The sequence below is a fragment of the Oreochromis niloticus genome, linkage group LG2, assembly GCF_001858045.2.
Source record: "Oreochromis niloticus isolate F11D_XX linkage group LG2, O_niloticus_UMD_NMBU, whole genome shotgun sequence".
Classification (NCBI taxonomy): Eukaryota; Metazoa; Chordata; class Actinopteri; order Cichliformes; family Cichlidae; genus Oreochromis; species Oreochromis niloticus.
In genome coordinates, this window is record NC_031966.2 from 12,653,288 (window position 1) to 12,674,971 (window position 21,684).

At 38.1% G+C, this 21,684-nt stretch overlaps 1 protein-coding gene across 2 annotated transcripts; it reads right to left on the minus strand.

Moving 5' to 3' along the window:
• Positions 1 to 60: 60 nt before the first annotated feature.
• Positions 61 to 21,456, minus strand: etfdh (electron transfer flavoprotein dehydrogenase). Of its 2 annotated transcripts, none has more exons than XM_005467251.4 (13): positions 21,359 to 21,456; positions 19,886 to 20,044; positions 18,464 to 18,693; positions 16,883 to 16,964; positions 15,132 to 15,250; positions 14,615 to 14,692; positions 14,010 to 14,156; positions 13,114 to 13,254; positions 11,941 to 12,084; positions 9,943 to 10,111; positions 5,796 to 5,978; positions 4,398 to 4,619; positions 61 to 371 (listed from the first exon to the last, which is right to left on the minus strand). In XM_005467251.4, the coding sequence occupies exons 1-13, from the start codon at positions 21,417 to 21,419 to the stop codon at positions 208 to 210; spliced, it is 1,899 nt and encodes a 632-aa protein (XP_005467308.1). In that variant the 5' UTR covers positions 21,420 to 21,456; the 3' UTR covers positions 61 to 207. The 2 variants fall into 2 exon arrangements, with proteins under 2 accessions (XP_005467308.1, XP_003443391.1); XM_003443343.4 differs by lacking the exon at positions 21,359 to 21,456 and adding an exon at positions 20,766 to 21,086.
• Positions 21,457 to 21,684: the final 228 nt, after the last annotated feature.

A 21,684-nucleotide genomic window follows, 5' to 3' on the forward strand; every position in this document is an offset into this window, starting at 1 on the left:
CCTCCAAAGCAGCAAAAACTGCAAATTCTGACTTCAGTTTTACACGGCCCTGCAAAATGATTTCTCCAATATCAAATTTTTAAACATCCTTTGTCCTTTTTAGTACCCTCAAATAACTACATAGTTACTTGAGCTCTATATACTCAGGCACATTTTCCATACTCAAGTAATCTTTCAACACAAAAAGTAGAAAAACACCCAAGATGGTCACATTCCATTGTAGGCTGGTCCGCCACCACCCTCGGGCACAACCCAGTTGATGTTCTGGCTCGGGTCCTTGATGTCACAGGTCTTACAGTGGACACAGTTCTGAGCATTAATCTGCAACCTCATCCCATCACCTGTGTCCAGGGGAACATACTCGTACACACCTGAGTGTTTGTGGGTGAGAGAGAGTAAATGAGTTAGAAAACAGATCCAGAAGAAAAGCTGTTTGAATGACGTAATGACATGGTTATCTCTATGTGAGACACTTTTTATATTAAATCTTTACATGGATACTGAGGAGTTCTTCCTTTTATAGTTTCCATTTTTTATAGTTTTATGGTTGCTGCACTGATAGTTTTCTATCTGTCTAGGTGCTTGCTTTTACCCCTCTGACAGCATGTTTGGGATTACTGTCATCCTGAATGAAGAAGCCGTTGTTACATTCTTTCCAGATGGTGGATCAAAATCTGACAGTACATGTCTGCATTCATAATTTCATCAGTTTTGACAGGATCCCCAAATGTGACAGATGGCTGTAGACACTGTTGTACTCTCTCCTGACCTCCCCTGTATATATTGACAATCATTAAGACCAGCTGCCACTGATTTTTCAGTCCAGTGTTTGTGTAATCCGGCATCTTTCAGCCTTTTCTTCTGCTAAGGCTTCATCAAACAGTCCATCGATCAACTAAAGGACCAGATGTGTCTTTCAGGTCTGCATATTATTTCCTATTTCTTAACACTAGAACTGCTTTAGCTAGAACAGACCCCCTTGCATTTTAAAAATCTTGTAGAAGTTGAAATAAAACACCAACACTTAAATTTTATGACTTTTCCTAAAATGTGTCCATTCAGTGAATGCGATGAGGTCAATTATAAAATATTTTATGGGCAATGACTAGTTCAGTATGTTTTTACAGTGAGTCTGTTTTTATGCCTTTTTTAATTTAGCCCAAGTAAGACCAGCCATTATCCATTATGCTAGGTATTGTAGCAGCTGGATAACGTAGTGTCTTGGGTTTGGGAGTGGGAGTTTGATTCCCGCCTGGGGGTGTCTGTATCCAGTAGTCCTAGATCCCCCACCCGACCCCAGAAATGAGTGAGATAAATGTGAGGAACCAGTGCTACTGCCAGGGGGAGCCAAGACAACAGGTCAAAGGGGGGAGATATCGTCACCCCAAATGCGATAGAAGAAAGTGTTGAGTGTGAGAATAACTGATCTACACTACAGCGGCAGCCTACAGCATACATCATTTGGACTGGAGAAGTGTAGTTGGATGATAGCAAAGAGCACACTATTTGGCATTTAAAGAAGCTGGAACAAGCAATGCCAGATAGTCTGGACACACTAAGAGCTATCTACAGCTACACTTTTTTTTTTTTTTCTTGGTATAAGAAATATCCTATTTCAAAACTGGTTCTTTGCCAAGTTCATCCCTTGAGTTATACACGAATGACTCATAGGTCAGTGTAAAGTTGCTTTCTGAAAATAGTCAAGTCACTATGTCTGCTTCAGGTATTTCTTTTAATGGTTGCCCCACCTGCAGGCAAAATCTCTTAATGTTGTGGGGTTTTATTTTCACAAGTTTAAAAAGATTTCTAATTTATTAAATGTAGGAAGGACCATTAGCTAAAATTGGTTATTTTTTTCACTCGTTAAAATAATGTTTTGTTTCTACCACAAAGGTTAACAAGATGAAATAATGCGAGTAAAAGTTGATAGTTTAATCAGGTTTTCAGCAGGAAATCTAATTTTCCCCATCTCCTAGTTACATTACTGCTCCCTGCTTTAATTTTAATAGCACATAGACCTAACTATTACCAAACCCTATAAAGCCCAGTGACAGACTCCAGCCCCACTTCTACTCTGAACGAAGTGGAAGATGATGGATGGATAGAGGACAAAGACCAAAGGTGCACACAGTGATGGCAAAGTTGTAGATTTTTTAAAAACCATATTCCTAATGCCTGCTTGCAAAATTAGTTAGACTAATCATGGTTAATGAGTGTTTGTGCCCAGATGAATGTAGGCTGTGGTAAATATAATAATTTAATAATTTCAGCCTCCAAACAACAGCCTGAAACTGGTAATGATGAGTGCAGGGCAAAACCTAACAGTGCTTCTGCAACTACATTTTAAATTTTAAACATGTAGCAGGTTCTAGATTTTGTGGCCTTATTATATGGAACAGTGTAAGGCTGACTGATTATACTCCACAAAAACAACAAACACACACATCTTGTCAACCTCTAGGATAGTTTATAGGCTCTAAGGTTGGGAGCAAGTAATAGATTTAAGCTGTGTTAGTTTTCTGCAGCTTTTCACCAGCCAACCTTGGTATTCCCAAAACTATTAAAAAAAATTTGGACCTTGCTGACCTAAAGCTGCACTGTGTACAGGGGTATTAATGTAACTGCTGGCCTTTCATATCCAGTCTCCCCTGCTCTTTAGGGCTTGCGTCTGTGGGTCTCAACTTGTGCTGCATTTTGCTTCTCGTAGACTTCACATCATTAAGTTTCAGTTTCCAGAGAATTCAAATGGAGCCACAGTCTGAGAGACAGAATAATGAGTTTAGCTTCACTTAAAGAGAGATAAACACACAGAACCTGAGCCTGTCTGCCTGGCTTAATAAACAAACTCACTTATACCCTAAACCTACTGATAATAATGTCATTACATTTGTTGTGAGATTTGGTTTTAAACGGAGGTTGAAGCTTTTAAAAACAAGAAAATGTTACTCATTACCACAGAGATACCCAGGAATGCTGGTCTCAACTCTCTCTCTTTTTTTAAAAATACTTAACTTGCTTGCAACTTTGCCTGGTGTGCAAACAAAACCTAGGGCACCTATAGAAATCTACAGTCTGTCAGTTTTTGCAAATGACCTTAAAATATTTTTGGGGAAGAAAAAGAAAATCAGGATACAAGATTTTTGACAGCTGCCTTTTTCCACATGTAGCACACAGAAGGAATTGGTAAACCTGGGTGTTTTTTTTTTTTTTAACTTCCTGTGGTTAAGGTGTGGAAGTTTCCTGGAAAGAAATTGTAAGAAGCAGCAAACAAGAGGACATCATATTAGCTGCTACTTTTGCACATCACCGCAATGTGATATCACACAGGCATTCAGCTAATATCTGAGCTTACTGCACCCAACATTTATGCCATTAAAGCCTGCATATGTCAAAATAGCTTAAGTTCTCAATAAGACATTAACCCATCAGAACATCTTCAATGAGCCTTGGAATTGAATGTACAACTCTCGGGAACTATATTGGAGTGATGTACTACTAGACTTTACTTCATTTGTTGTTTTAATCATTGCGGGTAGTGCTTCATAATTCACTGGTCCAAAATCTCCTAAAAGGTATTCAACTGTGTTCAAGATCTATTGAGTAGGATGCTCACAGGAATAGTCACATCATTTTCAGACTAGTAAAACCAGGATAGAGATGTTTCACTTTAAGACAAAGGTGATAAATTGAGAACAATGTTTTATTGATTAGGAGAGACTCTTCCTTGGAGGGTAAAAGAGGGGCCTGAATCTCTTCTTTAGAGGTCAAGGTCTCCACTGTTAATAATTCAAAGAAAGAGGTTATGGTGGGGCTGGAGCTTATGCCTGCATAAGTCAAGTGAAAGGCAGGACTCAAACTGGGCTGTTTGTTAGCCTGTGGCACGGCTAATCATCATCTTTGAATTAATGTAACAGGAGCGAAACCTGGAGCACTCAACGAAAACTTACAGGAGAACATTAAGACTCTCAAAAGCCCCCAACCAACCTGGATGTTTAAATCTAGTGAGGTAACAATGCTAACTAGTACATGTGTGCTCCATGTTTGGCGAAACAACTACTCATAACTGGTTTAAGAGAACACTAAATGAGAGCAATTCTGATAAAGCACTGACCATTTAACATATCAAAGAACTAAATCATTGCTGGTTCCAGTTTTCAGGTACAAGTGTTTGGTTTGCTTTTCTGAACAGAGTGAATGTCAAGGTGACTTATGTTTAAACTACAAGGATTAGATTATGTAACTCTGCCCTCTAAGCGCATTGCTTCTGAGTTACTAATGTTAACATGCCCTGTTTAATTTGATGTGGATATGTATGCAAGAACTCAGTTTTCACCTTCACTTACTTTACTATGTGGAAAACATGTTGCAATTCTCTTTAGGGACTGTAGTGGCATTACCTGCGGGGCAGAAACGTTGCTCGGGTCCATCATAAATACCCAAGTTCCTGGCGACCGGGATGCTGTCATCTTTTAAGGTAAGATGTGGGGGCTGGTCCCCCTCATGGTTGGTCCCACTCAGCGCCACAGAGGAGAGCAGGTCAAAGCTTATCTTGCCATCAGGCTTGGGGTACTCAATCGGTGTACATTCCTTAGCTGGTTTCAGCTGGTTTGCATCAGTACCTGAGAAAGATTTTGCAGAGTTGGTCACAAAATGCTGATTTATCCACTAGGATAAGATAACCTCAGACCTCAGGTAAAGACAAACCACTGGTATTTTGCTGTTTCTGTCGGTCTGCAGCAACAAACTTGAACACAGTGGAAAACCTACAATAGTCCACTTTGCAATCTTTGCACATTAAGTCAAGGTCACTGGCAGACTTTTTCTTATTTTCAATGTTTACACATGTAGGCTTTTTTAGAATTAACACCATAAATAGTTGCAATAAAAAATTGCAGAAAACAGAAAATTACACTTCAGCATGAATCCATTTTGAATCCATTTCCCCCCCATTTTTCTACCTCTTTTTTTTTTTTTTTGCCTCATTATCGCAAATATCAAACAAGACACTTGTTATCAAATGTTTTCTTTATCCACAACAAATCCTCCTCGTCCCATGATAAATGCAGTTTTGCTACTAAGAATTCTGTTGAGGACATAAGAGTGTCTGTACAGCCTGGTAAAGAGTTAAAGTAGGGCTGCAGCCACCGATTATTTTAGTGATCAAGTAATCTATAAATCACATAATTGGATAGGAAATACTTTTGTCTTATTAATGAGCAATATTAAATACTCAAAAGAGAAAAAACACAGGTCTTTCTAAATGAACTGCTCATTGGTTTTCTATTTTAGAAATTGCAATGTTTTAAAAATTTAAAACATTGCATTGCCTCTCACCCTATGGTAGCTGGGATGGGCTCCAGCTCCACCGACTAGAATAAGTGGAAGAGAATTAATGGATGGATGGAAAAAATATATAAATACTCTCAAGTACTCTCTGATGAGGTAGATTTGTTGTGTGTTCATGTTCAGTTTTTGTGCTTTGTGCTTGTAAGTGTGAAGAAGACAAGCGAAGAGTGAGTTTTTCTTTACGCCTTTAAAGGAGAATTTAGTATCTAAAATGAAGAAAAGCGAGCATATCTGAAGTTTGCCCCGTGCTTTGATGCAAAGTTTCTGTGCTGCTGAAAAGAGATCTTATAATTGTTTAGAACTCTCACGTTTTCATGGTGACAATGATGCGCTACAAAGCCATGTGTTAATCGAAGCATCTAAGCAAAAAATGTGTTGGGAATTTTTTATTATCAAATTACTCGAATTGCTGCAGCCCTAAAATAAAGAATATGCTCTGCAGTACTCACCACAGTGTTTTAAGGTCCAAGGCTCTTTTCCTCTAAAGATCCAATAGAAAATGCCAGTGTAGATCATACCACCGTAGAGGCCAAAGTAATTGTGGAATGATGGCCTAATATTTCTTACTGCGTACAGCTCCTTCCACACCCAAGAATTCTTCAGGTTCTCAGCATACTCAGGTACATGAAGCCCTAATGGGGAGAAATAATAAAATAGAATTGATAATTAACAACAAAAAATTTAAGGACTTTAGGCTGAATGAACATGAACAAAACAATGTTAAACCAAACCCTTACATGTACATCTGCAACCATCTCAACAGGGCACTACCATTAGGTGCAAAAACAGCAATTTCAGGGTTCATACGCCTTTTTCAGGGTAAAATTCAAGCACCTTTCAAGCACCTTCAAGGTCCCTTTTCAAGCTTTTCCAGCACATTTACCACCCCGCCAAAAAAAAAGAAAAAAAAAAAAAAAAAAAAAAGAAGGCATGTTTCAATTCATATCACCTCAGTAAGACCATGTGAAAATTAAAACAAATCATCCTAGGTGAACTTCAACACCTTTATTCCCCTTTTGTTAAGACATAGAAAAACGCACCACACAAAAATACTGCAAAAGAAAACGGTCGCCTTATATGCATCCATTTCACTTCACATATGGATCATTTTAGTTCAGCTGGGTGTCTTTCCTTTTGTTATATTTAAGAGTTCAAAATGTGTTAATTACATAAATAAAATGTAATTTTCTCTGTAGTACTTCATGGATTTCCTAAGCAACACACCTTAGTTGTTCACACAAAGCATAAAGGTAAAAAACAAATATATACAGTGTTATCTTCATCCTAGATGTCAAAAAGTATTTGTGGCTGCCAGTGTTTTCGTTTGCGTGGAAACCGGGTCCAAATGGCTCTTTGGGTATTAAAGGTTGCTGTTGAAGTCCTAGGTTAACTTCAACACCTTTGTTCCCCTTTTGTTAAGACATAGAAAAACACAAAAATACTGCAAAAGGAAACGGTCGCCTTATATGCATATAGTGTATAAACTCAAAATGCACATTTCACTTAAGAATTAAGATGTGAAAATGTGACCAAATCAACTTGTTAAGAGATATTCATCTCCTGTTGAAAAATAACAAAAAAGAAATAAGTCTTCTCATCAGATATTGATGCTTCTTTCCTGTATGACACAAAAAATAGGAGACAGACGTTTGTTTGTTTTTTTTTAAGTTAATTCCCAATAAAACTTTTTCTCTTAGTGTCCCACAGGTCTCAGTGTGAGCTTGAAGCCATTAATAATGTTTAAGTAGTTTAATGTGTAGGTGCTGACGATAAACACATTTTGAATGAAAGCCGGGGAACTTTGGTAGCACAGAAACAAGTGGCTATTCTTTGTGACCATATGGATCGGTCCCTCATATTACCATTATGTCACCCAAAGGCACCAAGTTAATACTTTAAAAAGCTGCAGCAATACACACAAATATAAACAGTCCTTGGTGACAACTTTGCTCATAGCCTAGCTTTTTGGTCGTTTTTGACAACTTTTGATTTGGCCTCTATATTTTACCTTTAAAAACTATTTATCTTGCCTGTTTTCTTCTTGTTTTGACAATTGATCTAATCAGACAAAATTTAAAATACAAGTAGAAAAAAGTTATATTTTTGACTGTGAAAACCACAAACATGTTTAACGAATCATTTTCATAACTTGAAATCCAAATAGAAATTGTACATTTTAAAAAATATGCATGAGTTTTGCAAACAACAAAGTTATATGGTACTATTTACCTAAAAATGCAACCAAGGCTCAGACGTTTTTTATATATCAATTTAAAACTATTTACAGAACAATCAGGTGTTCTGCATCAAATAAGAAGGCACACAAATTATTTATGCAACTCCAAACAAATAGTTTGTGTCCACTATAAGACAGAGGAGAACAGCACAGGGATAAACCCTGCAGGTCTGACAGCATGTGTGTCACTCCTGTTTTCCATGTGGAGACAGCGTTTACACTGCAATCTGCCTTTGGTGGCTTTTTTGCAGCAACTGTGACATTCACTACTAGAACTGACACACAAAACAAAATAACAACTACACTACACACTAACTACACAAGACAACACACTAAGTTGAGACTCCAAACATGCTAAACGTCACAAATCTATCACCTATCAAAACTCGCTCTCTCTTTCTTTCGCTCACTCGCCGGTGTCACTCCTAAAACTTCCCCCTCTTCCTAAACAACCAAATGCCACATTTTACCATATCATTTTTTGATTGGTAGACACGGTACATTTTTCCACCAATAGGGAAGGAGTGTTTTTTTCTTTTCTTTTTCTATAGCGCTAGCATAGAAATGCGGTTTTTACTGTTTATTCAGAAAAAAACATTGCGTGTATTTTTTTTATGGTAACTCTGGTTTTACGTGGCCAATCAACACAATTCAAAAACTGGTATATAGTGTCAATGGAAAATTGTACTGAGTAGTCAGTATAAGCTTTTAGTGATATAAGTTTATTGATGATAGAACACTGCATGATGACCTTTTCCTTGCTTAGAACTGATTGTTCTTTATAAAACGTGTTCTGATATTTCTATCTGAGTCTTCCCACAGCGATAGTAAGAAGTTGAACAAGCAGTTCTGACCACACCCACACACACCCACACACACACACACCCGAACAAATGTATTCATTTTTCTTGTGTATAAATAAAGACAAGTGCAAGAACAGAGCGCACATCACAGGGCCCCCACTCTGGTGTGAGCGTTCTGTGACCGCCCTTGCAAGTAAAAACTGCAGCGTGTGTGTCTTCACTCTTAGACTCTCAGCTGAAGAAGTGTCATTTAGAATAAATCTCTTGACATATAGTTTGAAGTCTACACTTTTCGTTCGACATCTCTAGGTCCGTCAACCCCAGAGGGTTAATCAGAAAGCCTTAAGTTAGCTAGTGATGTAACGGGCTAATGTTTAAAGCTTTCACTTGAGTAAAGTAACTCATATTCCTGCTACTGCTAAGTAATGTTAGCTAAGTTCACAGCATATTCCATAAATCTCCATGCCATAACTAACTGTATAATAGCTCTGCCGTATTGCATCACACTCATTTCAATCATTTCTCCAGCGAGTTTGATAGCTAGCAAAATAATAATAATTTTAAAAAACAGCATGTGTAACGTACACGTACTGGAAAATTATTTACTAGGACTAACCTATCATGCGACTGGAGAGCGCAAACTCCGCCACTGTCATTTTCCATCAAACACTCATTAAAACAGCAACCTCCAGGTATGTTAGCGCACTCATCCCCAACTGTTAGGGGGAGGGGTGGGGTCACACATTCAAACAGACAGAGGTGCAAGGCAGCCCAGGCGGAGAAATTTTGCTTTTACATTTTTTTTCTCTATCTGATAAGAAAACTATTCAATCAGATAGTTATTTGTGGTGAATGAAACACAGTTACACTTTCAAGCACTTTTAAGCACCACGTCTGAAATTCAAGCACTTTTCAAACTTTGAAAAGACAATATTAAAATTCAAGCGTTTTCAAGGATTTCAAGCACCCGTACGAACCCTGCAATTTGGTTAACTAACCATTTAAAAAGTGTCTCCTTTCCAGCGTATAAGATTTGAAACATAACCTTTATTAACTGAGTAAGCACTATGCTCACGAGATCCATTTTGTTGCCTAAGCAAAGGTTTTGTGTAGGCAAGTGTATATTATTTCCCTTTTGGTTAGGTTGAACCTGTGATAAATCGTTGTCAATGAATTCTGTCCTTTCTGAAAGTGAGTCATGATCCTTGAAACTGCTTACACTTGACATTTTTATTGATACTGCAGTTCCCTGATTGATGCACCTCCAGTTTGAGCACAAAGATGATGCCCCCTTAGGAAAGAAGTTTTCTCATGGTGTATTGAAAACTCATAAGCCTTTATTGCCTGACCTTTTCAGCCTTTCAGAACTGCTACCTGCCATTCAATCTTGTGTAACCCAGGTTTGTAGGGCCTCTCTTTAATGCTATGTTATCTTCTTTATGTGGTTTCAGAATTTGATTTAGAGAGCTAGAATCCTCAACATCCCATGACTGAGTAAATGTAATACATACAGGTACTGTAGCTACCATGATCATTGCTAGGTCTCAAACTCTGTACCTGCTGTCTCCGAGTCCAGAGTCTCTGCTGTGAGTTTGGGGAAAATGGCTTCAGCAGCCAGCATGCCACTCTTCATTGCTGTGTGGGTGCCTTTGATCTTTGGCACATTCATGAAACCGGGGCTGCAGCCGATCAGCAGTCCTCCAGGGAAAGTCAACTTTGGGATGGACTGAAAAGAAACAGGAAGTAGTTCATGCTTAACTTTCTTCTGTTCTACTTTTAAGTAAACTTTTAATTGGATTTTTTGAATTTGGCCATTTAATCAGATGTAACCTGGGAAAATGTGTCACTATGTCTAAACACATTTCTGGCCCATGACAAAGTAAGACTTAATTAATATTCAGGCATCTATTTATGTAAAACCCCCTCAGGGATGAGCAAAGGCCCCAGCTTTCCTGTCTATGTGAATGAGGAGTGGCTGAGCAGTCATATATTTTTTATTTATTTTTTTCTGCCATATGAAAACCCCAGGTGATCACTTTTGCTGTACATATGGATTAGAGCAGTGTTAACTTTTCACCTTGTTCATAGGGCTGTTCGATATAACGATATATATTGGATGACGATATAAAAACGTCTATCGTTTCCTATTACGCTATCGTTTGTTTCGTGGTGTCGTAAAATAAACTGTTTACAGCAATATTTTTTCATCGTTTTGATGGTCACTGTAGTGGCTATATTAATTTCTTAAAGTTCTGTCTTTCTCTTATATTTAATATAACCACACTACGGACGGACAAGCACCTGTTTTTACGTGTTGTCGTGGCGTGGCTCCGATGTCCGCTTGTTTGTTTTCCATGTAAACCTTTCACAATAAAACTCAAGATCCTGTTGAGACTTTTCAAAATAAACTGAATCACATGAAAGAGTATGCAGAGAGTTTACGGATGAGAAGCAAAAAAGAGCCGTCAGGTGCTAAAAAATAAACCTTAGACTCAAACTTTGAAAGAAAACGGTGGCCGTTACAACTTATGTCTAAAAATGTATCGTTTCATGCATCGGTTTAAACACTCGACTCCAGGTAAAGGACGCCCAGCTGGAAACACTTCACGCAAGTTGAGTTGCCCGAGATTCACAGAATTTACAGAAAATGTAAAATTTTTGTCATTTATATCGTTGTCAGGACGATAAATGTCTTATATTGGGATATGAGATTTTGGTCATATCGCACAGCCCTACTTGTTCAGCACTTGTACAAGTAGAATGTAATGCTTGGTCAATATAGTAATGTTGAACATTTTTTACCGCTTTCTTTAACCACATTAAGCACAACTGGTCCGCACACAGTTAAGGCAGTTACCAAGGGTAACAACTTAGCCATCTAGTGTTTATGTTAAAAGCCAGAGGGAGCCATGGAAAATGGACAAAAGAGCTGCATGTGGCTCAAAAACCCTGCCCCATGGAAAACAAATGACAATTATTACTAGTTAAAAAGCTGTGTTTGAGAGTCTGAACTGTTTAGCCTTCACTTTTGTTATGAGAATGGTAGCAATACTATTCTACTTTTGTCCTCTCCATCTCTGATTGCTCAAGTGATATTACCCAATCTCTTTTCAGACCCTTTATTATTAAAATACACTAATACTAACATTCAAATTGACCAGGAAGGAATCATAAAGAGAAAAATCAAGACAACCACTTTACAGACTCATAAATGCAAATGCTTTACACAATTAATAACCAAACACAGAATATTGCTACAGTACAACATAATAAACCTAATCAATTGTTTGTTGTTGTTTGCTGTTAATATGGAGTTAACAACTTTAATTTGTTTACTCTTGATTGCTCATGACTTTAATTAATGAACTAAAACAGTCCTTAGAGTAAACCTAAGTTGTGATGTACATCTTGTGATGTGCTGTACTCATTCTTTGGACATTCATAATAATTCACTACCGAAGGTGAAATTTGCATTAAATCACAAATACTTTGTTCACTCAGACAAATGTGAGCATTTTTTTTTGAATGACGCAATTACGCAGAGTACAAACATACCTGAAATCCTCCCTCATTCAGGGCCCTGGCTCCATATGCAATCCTCTGGCCTCCCTCCAGTGTGGGAGCTACGAAGGGATGGTGCTTCCAGCGTTGGAACTCTCTGAATGGGCTCAGGTAAGGATTGGTGTAGTCTAAACCAACCTGATGTGAGAGAAATTGTAACTTCAACTGACTGAGCGGAAAAAACAAAACAAAACAATCATTGAAGACAAATTCAGGCTGAAAACATTTTCTGCCACCAGTCAGTGCCTGCCAGTTCATTTCAACTTAAAATAGAGACCCTACTTATTTTTGTACCTGTTCAGATCACTCTGAACTTTATACTGAACTTTTTTGAAAGTTCCAGAGTGAAACTATGGGACGAAGTTTTTGGGTATGAAAGCTCACAGTGGATGTTGAAGCAGAAAATACTAGGACTTCTAATGTCCATCACAAGGTCACCTTGTGTTGAGTTGTCTGAAAAAGGATGAGGGTAAAGATTAAAGCGTGACAAATATGGAAACAGACTCCTCTGTGCTTGATGTGTGGCCACATTCACTGACTGCACATGAAAGGCATTGGTCATAGATGTGAAACCTGCCTGGCATTTATGGCAGTAGTTCTGAATATCCAGTTAACGACTCAAAATGGCATCACGCAATCAGGACAAAATATGAGATCAGCCTCAAGCGAAACTGTGTGCGTGTCTTTTGGTGGTAAAATGAAATGCAAAATGAACTCAATTAATGACCAGTGGAGAGCTTCATAATCCAGTCTGACAGAGCTGGAGAAAATTTGCAAAAAACCAAAACCCAGAGATATCAACTGTCTCGGTGCATGTGTGCAGAAGCTGTGATCACATCAGGGTTGCTTTGAGAACCTTTTTTTTCTTAGTTTATTGCTAGAAGCATGATACATGTGCAATTTAAATTTCAAATTATCTCTACATTAGATACAGTACACAGACATAATATGTAATCCTACAACAAATATGATCTAGTTGGAAGAATGAATGTTGAGAATGAATTGCTTTTATTTATTCATACTCTACAGACTGAATAATAAAAACTAATAATGTGAAATGCCAAAGCCTTTATTGAAGAGCTCAAACAATATCCTGAGATTTTTTTTACTGCATGGAACATCCAGCTATCATGTATGAATTGGTAAAATGTGCACAAAACCACTCACAACAAAGCCCAAGGCCACTAGAGGCTCTCCTTCATTTAGATGATACAGAAAGGATCCTCCATACGTGTTTCGGTCCAGGGGCCAACCCACAGAATGCTCCACTCTGCCTGGCCTCCACTTCTTCTCATCAATCATCCACAGCTTACGACAAAAGACACAAAAACAAAGACAAATGAGACGTTACAAAGCGTGACGTATCTTTACTATTTTATTCCTTTAGTATTACAGTGCCATATTATAACCTTTAGTAACTCTGCATAACTCAAAGTTGAAAATGGTAATTATTTATCTTATCCTAGGCCTTGGTAAAGAGCCTCAGTTCAACCATTTTCTGTTTTAGCACCTCTTCCTTTAAACCCAACTGTCATCATCCTCCTGTCAGTTTGTCTTTGTAAGTCATAGCTAAGGAGGCCTAGCCCAGCTTGTTATTGTCAGGGACTGATTGTATCCTAGACTATCGACCTCTCCTCAATATGGCAGTCATACTTCTAGGCTGATGGACAGACTCACCATTCACTCATGTAAGCACACACATCAAACAACTCATTGCATTTTCCTTTGTAAATAAACCAGTTAAACCCCAATAAACTTGAGTGGACTCCCTCTTTTGTTGCAAGCTGAAGCCACCTATAACAATGGCTTTATTCTGATTGACAGTCTCTCGAAAACAAAAGGTTTGTGGCTAGAGCCAGTGCTGTGATCCTGTGATGACCATATTACCAGAATCATAAACAGACAAGAATAGAAAAAAAAAAAAGTCTGAAACTGAGCATTTAGAGCAACCACAAGCCCGAAGAAGCCTGAAGCTTATAGTGACTTCTTATTTATGCTTATAGAACCACAATGTCATCCAGTCTTGAAATACTAAACTGATAAAGACAGCGTATGGTATTTACCTCCTTCAGGCCAATGGCATAGGTTTGGGGTTCACAGTTTTCACGCAGGTTGAATTTCTTGTACAGCTGCTTGGCTAAGTGGCCGTGACAGCCCTCACCAAACAACGTGACTTTAGCATGGAGCTCCATTCCCCTCTCAAAAATATCCTGATGCAAAAGAGGAGGAGGATTCATGGATGAAAGACAAGTAACTGAATATATTACAGAGAATAGTTAGGTTGTCCTGGTGACAAACACTGAATTGCTTTTTATGTAGACACTAATGATGCAGAATGGGGGGAAAAAACCCTTGAAATAGATCAAACCCTACACTCTCAGAGCCAAATAAGATTTTCTACATGAACCGTATGAAACAAAAACAACATATATAATGCGCTATACTGTTTTGTACATCTTTTTCCCCAAGTATAAATAAAGAAACTGCATATTTTTATGCCTGATGGTTCTGTTTGTTTTATATAGCCTTAACATAAAGACCTGATAAACCAAAGCTATTCATGTGTAGATTACCAGAAACCCCCTAATGGTTCTAATTTTCATTAAGCTAACACACCAAAGACAACAGTGGAACAGTATTATTAGATGAACTTTTCACAGAACATTACCTTTGGTGATCCATCCTTGGCAATGCCTACGTCATTGGTGGCGATTCCTTTTACACTTCCATCTTCATGAAATAAAACCTTAACATAACAGAGTTAACAATAAACACTTTACACACTGAGAGAGTACTAACCACTGCATGTTCAATTAAATGAGATGGTTGAAAACTGGATGTCTATACATTCATAATTCTGTAAATTCCTACCATCTTTAAGCCTATCATGTAAAGTAAGACATACAAGGTTTGTGATGTCAGTCTCTTATTATTCTTTTATAACTCATAAAACCAGACCAGTAGTGTAAGCAATAATAGCAAGTTTTAAGCTTGATAACCTAATAGAAGCCAAACAAACAATTTCAAGAGTATAAAAAAAGATCAGCAAGCTGCTCAGCAAGCTTCGTAAATATCCTACCACTGGTAACTCAGATACTGTGTCTCGTGGACAAGACATCAATCACAAAAAGTTTTGCATGCCAATGACATACAGTGCATCAATGAAAAATCAAAGATCATCTCACCTCAGCTGCAGCATAACCAGGGTACAGCTCAACACCAACCTCCTCAGCCTGTTCCCCCAGCCAGCGCACAAGGTTCCCCATCCTGACAATATAGTTACCATGATTTTGCATGGGCAGGCCTATGAATGGTAAGAAAAGTCATTCACAGACTAAGTGAACACCTTGGATTCTCCAGAGTTTTATCAACAAGCTGAATTACTGGTTTTAAGAGAGTCTTTGGACTTGACAATCTCAGTCCAAAATTAAAAAAACAAAACAAAAACAAACATATCAAGTGTAAACCTCTGTGTCTTTTTGTTAAGATATTTTGGTCAAAATCCATTTTAAGACCCTTTAAAATTAACCTTTAACCTTTAGATGGCTAATGGCTAATACCATTAGCGTTTCAACCAGTCTACTGTCTCAGCTAGACTTTTGGAATTTTAATTTCACACCTTATATTTATAGTGCAATTTTCTTTTAGGCAAGTTTGCTCATGCACCTCGTGAGCCTAGCATGAAACTTTCTAAAGTGAAGTGCCCTAAAAACATTTAAAACACTTCTAAACTGTCAGAGTTCAGAAGTATAGTTTATTATACTTTCGAAGGTCTTTTATTACATTTACTGTAAAAAGACATGTAGACAGCCTGAAACAAGCATAAGATTTGGAATGATATAATCTGGTTGTTAAGTGATGAAGTATGAACCCTGCTTCAGGGTCCAAACTACTCTGCGTTTATTAAGGCAGTTGTGTTTTTAACATGTTTTAATGGTTTGTATCTTGTTCTATTTAATCTAAAAGCCCCTTAAAAAAAGTCAGCGATCACTGTCGGTGTCTTTCAGTTTTATTACCAATATTCATTGGCAGCACATTTTAAAGCTCAGTTTTTAACACCTTACCATGTAACTACAGCCCAGCCCATGCAGCAGTATATTAATGACTAACCTTGTATTGTGGATGGATTATCTCAGTTGTTCTCCTGACTGAAGTTTGGTCCATTTACAGCATCCTGTCCTGAAATTATGTTTGTCCCTAACCATCGGGAACCCTCATGTTATCTTTTATCAAGTAAAAAAAGTTGGCACTCACTCTTCAGCTTCACTGTGTTTATATTACGTTTTATTTTTTTCCGAAATCTCTCAGTCAGAACATGGTATATCATGTTTAGGTGGAAACAAGCGAGCTAACTTCCTGCTAACTTCTAACTCTGTCAAATTTAATAAGTTCTGTTTTCATGGATGCCTGGATGATAAATTTAATTGTTACACCTGGTAAAGCAGCAATGCTGATCATTTTATTAAAGACTAAAGAATTTAGACAGTTTGTAACTCTCAGTGGTGATGCAGTGTTTGTTTGACTTTGGGACCTGAAGTGGAGTTTGGACCCGGAAACAGCTTATGACGTCAGACTTAAAGACCGGATACTTGATTAAAAAATATTTTTACATTTTTATATGAAGCAGCATGTAAACAACAAACAAACAGAAAATAAACAAACAACAAATAAACAAAAAACATTAAGAATTTATGAACATAATTATATACACAAATATACAATTAATGAATGAGTCTGTTTTTGACTACATAAATATTTTTGGTCAAAATAGTGTAATCAAGAAGGTCCCACAATTTACCAATTCGTGCAATTCCGATTTCTGCCTTAAACCACGTTACCCTAACCAAAATATCTTTGTGTCAGTACTATATTGAGACATACAGCATAAGACAGTATTATAACATTTTTATTAAAAATTAATACGTGCGGCTTTTACCTGGCATCATAGGAACAGGGATTCTGTATTTCTCTGTTAAAATGCTGAACACATCTTCAGTCACCGGCGTGTTCAATGGTGCCTGTAGTACAAAAGCTATTATTGATGGTTTGACTTCCAAAGGATTTATAGTCATTAACAATATATTAAAACAATAATTATAACACTTTCTAAGTTTTAAAAAATTACAGTCTTATACCTATACTGTACTGTAACATACCAAACATTTTTTTCAAGCTTCACAGAATTGTACAAATTCGGTTTCTGCCTCATAAACTGTATTTTCCAGTATTCCATGTATTTCTATGTTTGCACATTTAATAAGCTGCTGCATTTATTTCCTGTTTTCCTAGAAAAATATAAAGAAATAAGGGGTGGCTCCATGCAGCACAGTACTGTATGTGATAGTATGTACTAGAGCTGGGCGATATGACCCAAAATTCATATCTCGATATTTTTTAGCTGGATGGCGATATAAGATATATATCTCAATATTTTTTTAAAGCCATAAAGTAAGAACAAAAAGAGAGTTCTTAGTTAAAGCTGTGTCCCAGATGTCACACAGGCACTTTTATTAACATACAGCATAGATGTACATGAAAAAAACTACTCAAAAATAAATTATGAGCATTTATTAAATAATAATGCTCCATAAATAAAACTATGTTGTTTTGTGCATAACAAAGAGCTCACAATTGTGCAGTCAAAATGTAAACTAAAAGACGCTGAGCATAATAACATACAGATTTCACAGCTGCTCTGTTCCCAACTTCTACTGCGTGACTGACAACCTGGAGTTTGAAATCCGCTTCGTAACCATGTCTCTTAACAGGTGCCATTTATGGTCCTTATACACACACAATACGGTAATATTACGTTGAAGCACAGTACGTATTACTCCGCGAGGCTCCTCGGTAGCCGTAATGCTCCGACAATCCATCATGCGGTGCAGCTCCGTAGCTTACCAAAGTCGAACTAAAACATTTTTTGACAGATTGCTGAGCGCTGTGTATCACATAAAATCGGTTCGCGGTCATCAAGCACAACCAGAATTTATACAAAAGGCGCGCAGTCAACTTTTGAGAGAATGAAAGGATTCTAGGCTGTGCAGCCCCTCTGGGCTGCATGGCGTTAGCGTGGTTAGCTCATTAACACGTTGAAGCCTTAAAGCCCCACGCACGGGGCGATGCGCAGTAACTCATTAATGGAGATTTGCCGTGTCCATCTTGTCGCTGCCTGCAGGTGAAGCGATAGGGGGGGAGTTGTGTTCAGTTAAGGAGAGAGGCGAGGTCGAGTAACGTTGTGTAAAGACAAAAGTGGACGAAAGAGAGGCAAACTTGTGGCTCCACAACTATAATTATAACGTAACAGACTATATCGATATAAAGGATATTGTCACATCTTATATCTCGTATAAAAATATATCGATATTTTTAAAAAACTCGATATATCGCCCAGCCCTAGTATGTACAGTATGTTGCCTTTTTAAATACAGCGTTCTGTACATGCAGTCATGTCACATGTTTTACACAATGTACAAAAACATCTACACATCAATCAAATGTTTTTTAAGTCACTTACCCCGCGCTCCTTCCAATCAGGAATGAGCTCAGTAAGGGCACTGGGCTCCAGACAGGCTCCTGACAGAGTGTGTGCTCCAATCTGAGGGGCTTTCTCCACAACGCACACTCGCAGCTCCTTCTCATGTTTGTTGGCTAGCTGTTTCAGACGAATAGCTGCTGCAAGACCAGCAGGACCTCCACCAACTATCACCACATCTGCCTCATCTGCAAACCTCTCCATTTCAACACCTGCAAAAAGACCATTAAGTATAGAAGAGATACTCAGGGAATCAGACATGTGGAAGAGAACGCCACTCAGTACTTAGCTAGTTTTAAATATCTAGAATGAAAATAGCAGCTCTGTGTTCCCAGATGCTCTTACTTTGGTTAAAGCCAAAGTAATGCAACCGCAAACCAAAAATTGAGAATTTATGGTATCAATGTAGCTATAGAAAACACTTAAAGTGAAATAAACAACAAAACTATTTACTGAATGGCAATAAATGAACACAGTGAACTTTAAATTGGAAATGATATTAGAACAACGATCAGACTTCACAAAAAACAAAAATAGTTTTATTGTTTTATTCATGCTTAAGAGCTGACAAGCATGAAAGAATGCAGTTCAACCTTCCTAGCATACCAAATCCACACTGAAATTGCTCTTTGGGTATACTCAGTTTGATTTCTTTTTATTATGGCTGCATGCAGTTGGCTTTGTGCACTCAGCACCAGATTCCAATGATTCCTCAAATACAGCTGCCTCTGTAAAAATTGCTAATTAACAGATATACAAATACAGTGTGCCACGAAATCCATTAAATCATTAACCTAACTGAAGTCTGCCAAAACTGCTTTTCAAATGTGTGTCAGAAAGACTGAGTGCAAGAGGCGTGATGAAATACTGAGAGAAACTGATGACAATAACAGCCCCTTTTCACTACCTGCGGTTTCAATAACAATTGAGTACCACCTAATAGAAAAGTCTAAAAATTGAGTCGAGTCAAGCCAATCCGATTCCAGTAGGTACTAGTAGAAAAGGGCTATTAAAAAGCAAAAAAACACTTTTAAAACTGATTGTCGATGTGGAAACACACTAGGAGAAAAAGCTGAAAATGGATTTTCACACGTATGTATGCAGTTTAATTTGAAAGCTGTACAAAAGATTTCTACCCAGTATTTTAGTCTTTATCTGCATCAAAGGTAGGATGAGGGTACAGTGGATTGAATGTATTGAATGCATGGATTTAAAATAATGACTTATCAGGAGCATATAACTCAATAGCATTTAGCCTGGGGGTTGGGAGCAGGCACAATTCTGTGACTCTTGCAAAAACCAGACTCCATGCAGAGGGCAGAAGGTGTTTAATTTTTTTTAAATAATTTTCTAACTAAGTAATTAATCAGATGATTCTAATTAACTTGTAACAAAGTTGCTTACCTTCCCATCTTGGATCTTTATCTCGAGGATGGATGGTGTAGTGTGTGGTAATGCGGGGTGTTGACACTGTAGAGCATGCCCTTCTGTGTAGTGTTGTGTAGAGCTGAGGGGTAGCATGCTCTGTCTTTATTTTCTGTAATAACCTGACACATCTGCGGGCTGCAAGACAGAAAACAGCTGCCAGTCAAGACCAGTTTCAGCTGGTGGTAACGTGAACAAAAATACTGATCTAACTTGCCTGCTTTCAGCCTGTGTGGGTTAAAAAAGATAAGAGAGAAATTAAACGACTTTCAACCAGCACAAATAGTTAAAGCCTATGGGTTTAGGCAAGTTCATAAGTCCTCTTATGTAGTGATAGGACTTGTGAAACAAAACACATCAACAATTAGATCATTAAGTAATTACCCTGCGCAGCTGCTGCACTTCTAAGTGCCAGGCTCGCAGAGCTACTCTTTAACTACTGCAAAGATAAGCCCGTGACTGCGATTTATCATCGGTCTCCCGTTAATAAATAGCTTGTTAAGCTTCAAAACAATGAGGGGACCTTAAAATAAGTACGTAAACCTCCGAAAAGTCGTAACAGTGTATGTATCTTAGGCTTAGGACGCATTTCAACTGACCTATATACTAGTTCAACTTTAACCTACTTATTAGCTTTACGCTAACACAGGAGAGGGTGCTAGGCTGTTTGGGCTAATGCTAAGCTTAGCATTTGTATAAAGAATTGCTAAACGCATTTAACAACAAGGAAAACATATTCATGACTTAATTACTTACTAAATGCTAGAGTAAAAAATGCTGGTGAAGTCCAACAGCGGTACCTAACGTCAAACAGTGCAAGCTCGAAATATGTTAGCTAACCGGCTATTAGCTGACGTACCTTGACATGAGTATCTGCTAGCTGGAAACATTGTGTGTCTGCCAGTGCAAACTCACAAGCAGACAGCGGGTTGTCTTTTGAAAAGAATACAGCCTGAAGAGAAGCTATTACGTCCTTACTTTGCTGCCAGTGTAAAAGCTTATGAAACCCGCACACCTGCTACGCGAACTACCAGTGAGGTATGTAGCTTACAAAAGCGCTCTCATAACACTGATACATTCAGGAGCATCAAAAGCTGCGCTGCTCTTGCAGCGGCGTCGCTAACTCAAGACAGCTACAACTGCGCAAGTCGCCCTCTGTCAGAGCAGTGTTATGAGATTGTGTGAGTGTGAGTCAGGCATTATTTAAAGGCGTGCCCTCAGGCCAATGTCCAGCTGGTTTAGTTTTTACTGGCAGGTACGTGTTATTGTATTTTGCACAACTCTGTTGCTTGTGAAGCTCGCACACAATAATTTCACTCGCATGTACTGTACCAGTGTACCTGCACATGTGACGTGACAATAAAAGTGATTTGATTTGATTTGAGCTTTTTTAGCCAGTGTGAATTTTCAGAACACATGACCATTTGATTCCAGTTTGGACAAATGGCTTACCTTCTGTCTTAGGTTTGATTGACAGGTGTAGAAATGTCCTGATGACACTGCAGACTCCCATAAACCCCAGGAGTCATCAGCAGGAGGAGCCAAACCAAGTGAGTCAACAGATAGTTTGTGGAAACCTTTTGACAGCCTGGTTAGTAAAACCCAAAGAACACCTGCTGATGGCATTGTAGAACTCATGAGATACCACAGTGATGCAGTTGGTCTGAGAATACATGGTCCACTGTCAGGAATGATGTGTATCTACACCTTTATGTTTTGGGAATAAAAAAACCCCTTATGTATACCAATGTACTGCATATCACAGAGTTGTTATGCCT

Excerpts from the sequence above, each read along its gene's own strand:
- etfdh (XM_005467251.4), bottom strand. The coding sequence starts at position 21,419 with ATGGGAGTCTGCAGTGTCATCAGGACATTTCTACACCTGTCAATCAAA. Across the intron at positions 20,045-21,358 it reads AATCAAACCTAAGACAGAAG|CCCGCAGATGTGTCAGGTTA; the intron begins GTAAGCCATTTG and ends TCTGTCTTGCAG. Across the intron at positions 15,251-16,882 it reads CCCTGTTCCTATGATGCCAG|GCCTGCCCATGCAAAATCAT; the intron begins GTAAAAGCCGCA and ends TACCATTCATAG.